The sequence below is a fragment of the Scardinius erythrophthalmus genome (genome assembly GCF_964197995.2).
Source record: "Scardinius erythrophthalmus genome assembly, chromosome: 5".
In the NCBI taxonomy this organism is placed as follows: Eukaryota; Metazoa; Chordata; class Actinopteri; order Cypriniformes; family Leuciscidae; genus Scardinius; species Scardinius erythrophthalmus.
The window spans coordinates 14,359,788-14,370,019 of record NC_138225.1 but is presented as its reverse complement, the minus strand read 5'-3'; the positions used below and the strand labels follow the sequence as shown (position 1 = coordinate 14,370,019).

The following is a 10,232-nucleotide window of genomic DNA, read 5'->3' as shown; positions in this document are numbered from 1 at the left end:
CAAATGCAAACCACAACGATCCAATTATCTAATCCATTCCTGATGGACAAAATCAAATCCCACCCTACATTTTTTTCTTGTTTGAGAAGCCATTTTATTCCTGTTAGGGTTAGGGTGACCATCTCATGCTTCTTATGTATCACCTAACCATCTAAGTGACCATATTATGTACCCTTCATTAACATTCTCATTAGCTGCATATATACCAACCATTCCCAAAAGTGAACATTGCGCAACCACAGACGTGGACGATCCCAAACATTTACAGTATTTAGCTGCATTTCCAACGCAGGAACTTTCCCCAGGGACATTGGGATTATACTCCGCACCAGGAACCAGGGTCTTAATGAAGTTCCGGGAAAATATTTCCCCCTCCGAAAGTCCCTGCTTGCGAGGTAGTACTTTTTTAAAGTTCAGGAACTTTCAGGGGCGCTGAACATTCTGATTGGTTGAGTTCATGCCGCATTTTGATTAGTTGACTCCACGCAGCATTTTATTTCAACCACCTTTTTTTTTTTTAAATCTGTTGCGGTGCGTGCAGTAACAGTTGTTTGCTATTCAAATCAACAATGGAGGTTAAAAAATACGACCGATGGACCGAGGCCGAGGTTCCTGCTTTATTAAGCTTAAATTAAGCTGGAACTGTAAAGTAGCACGCAGTGCTATGCCACTGGACTAATTTACCTAATCTTCACGGTACTTTAGATTGCAGTGGAAATTAACGCAGAAAGCAACAGGTCTGGGGGGGGAAGTAAAGTTCTTGGGACAAATTGTTCCGGGTAATTTCAGTGGAAACGCGGAACTCGCTTAGCTTTCATAGGCTAGAAAGACAGAAATCCTTTTAATTTCCTTAAAAATGTAAACTGGAACTCTGTCCCCCTTTGAAAATCCCTCCTCAGAGAATTTAAAAATTTGTGTTGCAAATGTGTTCATGGGACAGCATTCAATTAAAGATCAGTTTGAGAAATGGTTTCTTGTCTAAATCCTACAGTCTGTTTTTTTCTCCAGTTACTGGACACACTGCTACACCACATTTTTTGTTATGGCTTCCTTTTGAGGAAGTTAAAATCTTGTGTTACTGGCTTCTGATGTCATAGTGAGGTGCTGACAAACAAATGCAGCTGAGACTCTCTAAAAACTTTCTTTCACATTTCGCACCCGATATTTTTCACATTTTTACAATAGTTCCATCATCAACACATGCTTACAGGTGTATTTAAAAAGAAAGAAAATGTGTCACCAACTTCCTTTTATTTCTACCTCATTTGTTCACTTTGCCATAGATAGTATTTAACGCACTATAAATTAGAGGAAGAATGAAAAGGTCATTACCTCACTCTCTTATTTTAACTAAAAGGCTTTTCAGTGTTGTTTTTTATCCTGTGATTAGCAGCATATTATGTATTCTCCATTTCATGGGGTTTGACCTACTTTTATCTCCAAAAAAATATGTCTAATGAAGAATAAAAAATCAGGTTAACAAGGAGGCAAATCAGCATTGTAAATGACAAAGAGCTGAGCTGATCTTGGAAGAGAGTGTGTGAGTGCATATAATGCGAACTTCACTTGAGAATTTAAATGCTGCAGGAAAAAAAATGTTTATGTCATCTTATCACACAGTGTTTTATTATCAAGTCAGTAGCAGTAGTGTGGGTGGATCTCACTTGAATTATTTTCCTCAGCACCTTTGTAGCGCCTAAAGCTTTCCTTCCACTAGGCATAGTTTTCTTTTAAAGACTGCTGCTTCATCTCAAGTTGTAAAAATCCCATAAACATAACGGTTTAGAATTGTTCAGTACTATGTTTGAATGACATACAATGACCACCTCAGTCTTGTTTGGATTGCCAAAACTGCAGATGTTTGACATTTAAGCAATTTTGAAATAGTTTTTCAAAGACCACCTGAAACTGATGACATAATTGATGGTCGGCCAGCCAATCACAAACGAATTCTTGGAGGTGAGCTTCCTGTCTGTGATGCAATGAACACAGGATGCCAGCCATATGTCTGAGAGGCTAACACGATGCTTCAGCTTTAGATACAGAGACCTGTAACATGTAACACACACAATGCACACATGCACTTTTAGAGAGACAGATGTCCTACATTTTTAACATATTAAATCACATACTTTTCAACCCATATTTCAACCCACTAAAAAGTTGACATACTTAGTCTTGGCGATGATAAGCGAATCAGTGAAAAGCAGCAGAAGTCTTTCTCTTGACTGCAAGCCGATGGTAAGGTGAGCATGTGCTTCCATCAACAGCACTGCATTTTGGGATGCATTACATGCCCCATACTCATCACTGTAGAAGAGTGAACAGGTTAAAATCACAATAGCAATGAAGAACATTTAGGAATGCCAGTTAAATTTCTGTAATGTACTGCAATCTAAGATTAGGTGTCCCACATTACTTGTCCTATATTAACCCAATTTACTATAACATTATAACATTAAAACATCAACAAGTTTGATGGGTAAGCAATAAAGAACGAGAGGCCACTGCTTGAGTGCCTGCCATCCTTCCACTAGAAAAATAGTCCCTGACAGTGAGAGTAAACAAGCAAAACAACATGCCTCGTCTAATGGAGCTCAGATAAATACAGAGAACAGGAACTGTTCTCATGCGCTTTATTTTTTAACACAATATAGGTTATTTCCTCACACACACAAACACACACACACACGTCTGCTTAACTCTCAGCATGGAAAATCTTCTTTCTCCTGGACCCGCATGAGAATGACAGGGGGAAGGGCGTGGCCTCAAAATTAAAGGTTTATTTCAACAGTCCACTTTAGGCATTCTACTAACCATAAGTGACTTTGTCAACTAAGGGGCCGTTTACACGACATAGTTTCAACAAAGACTTGTTATGCTTTTTGGCCATTCATTTACACGACAACAGCGTTTTGGTGGCCTGAAAACGCAAACAGTGACGTAATGCACATGCGTATTTCATGTTTAGTTTCTTTTATTTGGAAAGGAAAAGATACAGATATTAACAGTAAGAACACTGGGGGGGCATACGGACATCATCACAATTGGAAGTTAAATGGGACTTCAGGAGAACATTCTAAAATTGGGATTACAGTGAATGTTTCTGGCTTAGTGAAAAAGAAATTTACCCAGAAGATAAAGTAATAACACAGTATTATTAAGATTAGCTTCCTTAGAATGAAATTGGACAAAATACTTATACATTTTGTAATTTGTGTCTATACGCATGTCCATTCGGATCGAGTGCACTGTCTGTAGTAAAAGAATGCATATGTGCGTGGGCGCGTAGTCTTTCTTTATAAAGTAACATAACCAACTACTTGTCTGGCATGCATAATACTGCGTAATAATTTCACGAATTCATTTTGATAAAGTTGTCATCTGTACAAAGAAAAAACTTTTCCGTTTTTAGCACATCGTTGTCGTGTAAAAGTACCCTTACTCTCAGAGTATTACTAGACTGTTAGGTTACTAGTAGAATAAGTTGACATTTATAGTCAGTAGATTGTCTAAAGTGGACTATAGAATTTAAGTGTTACCCAAAGGTGAATGATGCAGACATAATGTCAAAAAGGAGTCTCTCATACTTAATTAAATAAATGATAAACATTTTTACAATTTTCACAGTATCGACTGTTTATGCTGCCAAGGGTGGATGCTAAGGGTGTTGCACAGTGATATATAAATTTGTTTGGCGGTTATAGCATAGGCCTATTGACTAATCAGCATCAAGAACCGGAACAATCTGTTTTATGATATAAGACATGATGTTTGTTTAAAGGAATAGTTCACCCAAAAATGAACATTCTGTCATCATTTATTCACCCTTAAGTTGTGCCAAACCTCTATGAAGTTATTTCTTCTTTCTCCAAAAAGTAGGTATTTTGAAGAATCCAGCTGAACAGTTGATGGACTTCCATAATATGGGGAAAAAAATACTATGGAAGTCAATGTGGCCTACAGCTGTTTGGTTACAGACATTCAACAAAACATTGTCTTTTGTGATCATCAGAAGAAAGAACTTCATACAGGTTTGGCACAACTTTAAATAATAATGTCTCATTCAGTGTGTCCTTATATACAGTAAATGATATTCTGGCATGTTGGCAAAGGCTGCACTGTTTCCTTGATTCTACATTTACATACAAATACTGCATTTCCCATGAACTGGGCTTTAAACAGACTTCAGAATCTATAATAATAGGAATGTATAAAACATGCACAAATTAACAAATACTGATAATCACAAATATTGATAAAGGTTTACATGAGCCAAAGTTAACTTGGTGCAGAAAAACGGAAACATTCTGATCACGTAAACACGTTCAGTAATGTTTTTTTCAATGTTATGCATAAAGAAGTATACTTTTCGCTGAAGTTGTAAGTCACCTTCAGAAACTTGTCAACTTTATTGCCATGACAACGAGCTGAATATTATAGTGAAGAAAACACCTGTTCCTGCGTTTGTCTTCCTGTTTAAATTTCAAGGAGCAAGTGTATTTGCCATTGCAATTTTTACATAAAACTATAACACAAACTATTTGCAAGATTTTTAGCTTTCTGTTATTTATTAATTGTTCTATTGGCACCTTGCCACTGTCTCTCTCTCTCTGTTCTAGCTCCTAATCTGAATGACGCACTTTGCCAGCTTTCTTATGTGTGTGTCTCTGTTGTTGCATTCCTGCCTATATAAGGCAGTGTGTCTTCAAGCCATTACCAAGGGATTGGTCAGATATAAACAGTCAGTCAGTGTGTGTGTGTGTGTGTGTGTGTGTGTGTGTGTGTCAGGCTGGCAAAATTAATCGGAGTGCACATGGGCTAATTTCGAGCTACAGTCAAAGTATGTGCTATGTGCAAAGTACGTCACTCACTCTTATACAGTGAACGTATACTGTTTGTTTTGCCTGTCTCATCCGACGCCTCTGGGGATAGATGCCTTCGCTCATCTGTGGCCGGATTTGAGACTGTATGCATTCCCTCCAGTCAAGCTAATCAGTCCTTTGCAGATTAAGGCCCCGATCACACCTAACGCGTTTTTCAGGTTCGAAAACGCGAGGCACACAGCACTGCCCCATCACACAGAACGAGCAATGCGCTGCATTTTTTATGTTGCTTGGCAACCACTGAAACAGCTGTCCTGTCAGTCAAGTAAATGTCAAATCAGCCTTTTATTAAATTTATTTACTTTCTTCTGTTAACATTGTTGTAGTTACGGTTCATGAAGTCGTTAAGCTCCTGGTAACCCGCGAGAGCACCACAAGTTTATCCTTCATCATCGCACTTTCCAGGCGTTCAAACAACTGTGGCTTTCATCACTAAAACGGAAGGCCCGCCTCTCCATTCATTCGATTGGACAGTGGAAAAAAACGCGATGACGTCGGGTGCTTTTTCCGCTCGGAGTTGCTTTTTTTTCAACTGCAAAAACGTGTGGTGCAGCAGGCGCATAAACAGCAGGCAGAACGCTCACTGCCATAGGAAAACAATTGAAAAAAGGCGCCTCTCACTGCAAAAAATGCGTCAGGTGTGATCGGGGCCTAAGGGAGTGTGGAATCCGCCTCCTTGTGGTAGCCCCATTCTGGCCATCCCAGACGTGGTTCTCAGAACTGAGCTCCCTGGTGGAGGGGTCCCCTTGGCAGATTCCTATCAGGAGAGATCTGTTGTCTCAGCTCCAGGGCAGGATTTGGCGTCCTCGACCCGCGATATGGAGGCTGTGGGTGTGGCAGATAAAAGGGAATCGCTAGCGACAGTGGCGTCCGGTCTTCCCGCTAATGTTCAGGAGACCATTGATAACGCTTGTGTGCCTTCTACTAGGCGGCTATATTTTTCTTAGTGGAAGGTCTTTGAGTCTTGGTGTTCGGCTCATGCAGTGGACCCAGTCAGCTGCCCGGTTGGTTCAGTGCTGGAATTCCTGCAGGATAAGTTTGTGTCTGGAGCAGCTGCTACTACCTTGAGAGTTTAAGTCGCGGCTATCGCCGCCTGTCAGGAGTCAGACGAGGTCCTCCTAGATAGACACCGTCTGGTCTCCTCGTTTATGCGTGGAGTTAGATGCTTGAGGCCTGCATGTCCTATTAGTGTCCCCACCTGGGATTTATCAGTTGTTTTGGAGGGGCTATTAGAGCCTCCTTTTGAACCCTTGGAGTCAGCTCCGGACTGGATACTGACTCTCAAGAGCCCCTTTCACACAGCGCTTTGATCCCGGGAAATTGCCGTAAAATAGCCAGAGTGCCTTCTTTGTGAACACAAACACGTCCCGGGATTGATGCCGGGATTGATGCTAGGATCGATGCCGGGATCGATGCAGGGATGGGGATCTAGTAACATTGCCGGGATGGCAGTGTGAATGAACCAAAATCAAAAGATCCCGGGACAAATCCCGGGACACATTATCCGTGTATTTTCTAGAATCTCTGTGTGAAAGGGGCTAAGGTGGCGCTTTTGTTAGCATTGGTCTCTCTCAAGAGTGTGGGGGATCTGCAGGCTCTTTCTGTGAGTGAGCCTTTCATGGAGTTTGCCCCAGGTCTTGTGAAGGTGTTTCTACGACCTAGACCTGGTTATGTCCCCAAAGTTTTGTCAACATCATTCTGTTTTCAAGTCGTTCTTCACTCTTACTATCCCCTTTCTTTTTCCTCTGCTGAGGAGGAGAAGCATCATTTGCTTTGCCCTGTTCGGGCTTTAAAGGCATATGTGGACCGCTCTGGCCAGTGGCGCAAGTCGTCTCAGTTGTTTGTATGCTTTGGGGCCGGCCGCCCAGGGCTTTCCATATGAACTGGGCGTTTAGGTCCTAGTTGAGTTTGGTCTGGCTAAAAAAAAAAAAAGGTTAAAGGAGAGTTCCTTGTTGGGCCAGATCTGGCAGTGCTTATCTTGGCATGTGTGGTATATCGTTCCCATTGCATCATCGCTACGCAGCGTCGGATGAACCTATGAAAGAGAACGTCTCGGGTTACTTGCGTAACCCATGTACTCTGAATAGGGAACAAGATGCTGCGTTCGCTGCCAAGCTCCTCTTGCTGCCGAAGGAGCTGCTTCTTCATCGGTGGAAAATCTGAGGAGCAGATGGCGCGTTCACTGTATAAGACTGAGTGACGTAGCGCCACTGAGGAGGCACCCGCGCCATCAGCCAATGAATTGGTGTGATTCTATACGGGTTCAGACAATCAGCACCGCCCTAAGGGGGTTCCCATTGTGTCATCGCTACGCAGCGTCTCGTTCCCTATTCAGAGAACATTGGTTACTCAAGTAACCCGAGACGTTTTGGAACGTTCAGAAAACGTTTCAAAAATTTTCTCAAAACCGACTTTGCTGACTCTATCGAACACAAACAGGTGTAGCTCAGTCATTGTTTTGTCCGATTCCAACAAATGATACATCCTTTTGGAGGTTTTTTAACAGAGAATGTGAAAATAACAATATCTGTTTTTTTAAAAATGTGCTCAATGCGACTCATTTTGCCAGCACGGGCCACATAAAGGCCTATACTACATACACACAGTATATATATGCCATTTAGATTTAAATCAGATAGATCAAATACACACACACACACACACACACACACACTTAATTGGCTAGATAAATGTGGACATTAATTTATTCATTTCATAGACGTTTTTATCTATAGTTATAAATACCATGACCTAACCCTACATTTTTTTATTGTTTTTTAACTAACTTTTTACTTTATTGAAGATGTGTCTAAAAGGAGGGGGGGTAGAATAATGAGAGAATGTTTGTATGTGTGTGAGTGGGAAGTGAAAATGAGACATGATAAATTAAAAGAATATTACATTTACATTCCACATCAATTTAAAATGCCCAAAGACTCCTCAAAAAAAAGAGTATGTTTGTATGTGTGTAGTTGCTTGTCTATACATACCTTTGTCTGGTTTTGCTGAAAGCTTTAATAACAGCGGTTTTTCTTCTTGGAATTGTGGACTTCATCATCTACAAATAAAAGCAAACACAATTGCACACCAATTACATATACACATCTCAAAAACAAGAAAAAGGTCAAAATCATCATCAGCAGCAGCAACAAAAGTATTAATAAATGAAGAGAAAACTAAAAGAAATATGCTATAAAATAATTTGGTAACTATAGCAATTATCTGTTTATTGAGAGAAGAAAACTCACACCTTTAAGACAATCTCTCTTCTTTATATGACATCTGGTGTGAATGCTTCACTGACCTTGCCATATTTTCATAAGGAGAGGTAGCACGGTTTGTCATTGGATGTTTTATTTTATTTATTTATTGCAAGAAAAAAAATCACAGGGAAAACTGCACAATAAGAATGCAAATATTAGTCTATTATTCTGGTTGACGCATTAAAACATCCCTATCCAAAATTGCTAATGGAATTTCATTATTTTGAACAAATCCATAAGGGTCCTAAGGATCAATAAAGATTTCCCCTAAGAATCAAATAAGATTAAATTACAAAGGTCAGATTATCTCACATAATGTTCCATAAAATAAAATAAAAAAGATTTCTCAAGCTTTCATGTGTGTTAATATAAAAAGTGTGTATCAGACACCATATGCCAGCAAGACATCTGTTAAAGATCTGGAAAGCACTGTGCATTTTAATTGTGACAGGGAATGTTTAGGAGACATACTGCAGATGAGCAGATGCTCTTATTTAGTTGCAAAACACAACAAATTGATAATATCTGAAAAACATGTACATGTCATGTCAGGACACATGGGTCTGAATAAAAAAAAACAAAGTAAAAAGATTGGAAGCTTTTAACTTGCAAAAAGATTGGATGGCTATGAATGCTGTATATTTGCACTGAAATAGCAGCAATTACCCCCAGGAACCAGATTTAATTTAGGTACAGAATTTCAGATTACGACTGACCAGTGATGTGAATATCAGAAGATTAAATATGAGCTAAACACATGCACTACCACTAAATGCATAACAAGTGTCTCATGAATAGTTCACCTACCCTCAGTTTGAGGTCCATTCAAGGACACCTCAAGTAAATCATCTGCTGAACTTACGCAAACAAACCATTGCTACCTCTATGTAAATTCACCTTTTCCTCCACAGGCCTGGTCACCGGTCCACTTTTGGTAGATTGAAGGTTAGTGCAGTTTGAGACCTTCTGATGTGGACTCATTTTCATCCATCTCCCTCAATCGTCCTCGGCAAGGCTGCTCTAAATCTCCTCATTCACAAAAAAAAGGGAAAAAAAAAGAAAGAAAACATGCATCAATTCCCACAAAGGAAATGAGCTTGAATTGTCTTCGAGATTATATATTTCTTTATTTTTCCCTCATAAAATCATAAAATAAATTGTAAAGGGGTTTGACTTTATCATCCAGATGAGAAGTTGTCAGGAACTTGGTGTGAGGAACTTTACCCACCCAACCCATCTCATGTCCCCCCACAACTTTTTCTTTTCTCTTTAATTTTCATTACTGTCCCCTTCCTTTCTCCCTCCCTCCTTAGCAAGGATTTCTCATTTCTTCCCCTGTTTGTCTCTCTCTCTCTCACACACACACACACACACACACACATTCTTTCAGTCTCACTCTCTAAATATGGACATAGTGGTTCAGTGTTCTGTTCCACATTCACTGAAGTTCCAAGGCCCCCTACTGGATGTTACCGTCACTACAGAAGATATTAAATTTCAGTGCAGCTTTGCAATCAACAGCAATTCTGTATTTTAATATGTTGCTTTGAAACAGTTTATGATGACAATATTAACAGTCCAGCTTCACTCTGAATATTCATTGTAGAACTAATGGCCACATCTCAAATGCAGTTTCACGGTTCATGGCCTAATTGGTGAACTAATCCCACCAAACAGCAGCTAAATTAGCCAGCTTTTTTTAACTGGATTCTGTCAAGCAGCAATTAATTTTAGATAATTAATTACTTCACTTTAAAGTTAGAGAAAACAATAAAAAATAATTTTCAAACTGTATTTATATAGTTTTCATGTGTCATAAGCCCTGCAGATGAAACTCTGCCCACTGATGCAACAGAGCTGCCTGACCAAGTTCTGAGTCACACAAGAGGCTATTATCAGGCTGCCTCCATCTTCTCACTTCTTCCCTCACAAGATACAGCTCTGTATCTGCATATGTACATGGACGGTCGGAGCCAAAATATACTCTTTTCAATGTCTATATTTATTTAACTGTTTTTGTTTTTACTTAAGTACTTGGATCTAACTGATTTGCCTTGTGTGATTTTGAAGACATCATTTATAA

The 10,232-nt window shown here is 39.7% G+C and overlaps 1 protein-coding gene across 1 annotated transcript in view; it reads right to left on the bottom strand.

The window, feature by feature from the left end:
• arhgap20b (Rho GTPase activating protein 20b) overlaps window positions 1-9,405 on the bottom strand; it is a 52,918-nt gene extending 43,513 nt beyond the window's left edge. The window contains exons 1-4 of the mRNA XM_081367191.1: window positions 9,047-9,405; window positions 7,877-7,944; window positions 2,173-2,310; window positions 1,903-2,049 (exon numbers count right to left, since the gene is read on the bottom strand). Of these exons, the coding sequence (XP_081223317.1) occupies window positions 1,903-2,049; window positions 2,173-2,310; window positions 7,877-7,944; window positions 9,047-9,136 (443 nt within the window). The 5' untranslated portion in view covers window positions 9,137-9,405. The remainder of the gene's footprint in view (window positions 1-1,902; window positions 2,050-2,172; window positions 2,311-7,876; window positions 7,945-9,046) is intronic.
• Between the last annotated feature and the right edge of the window lie 827 nt (window positions 9,406-10,232).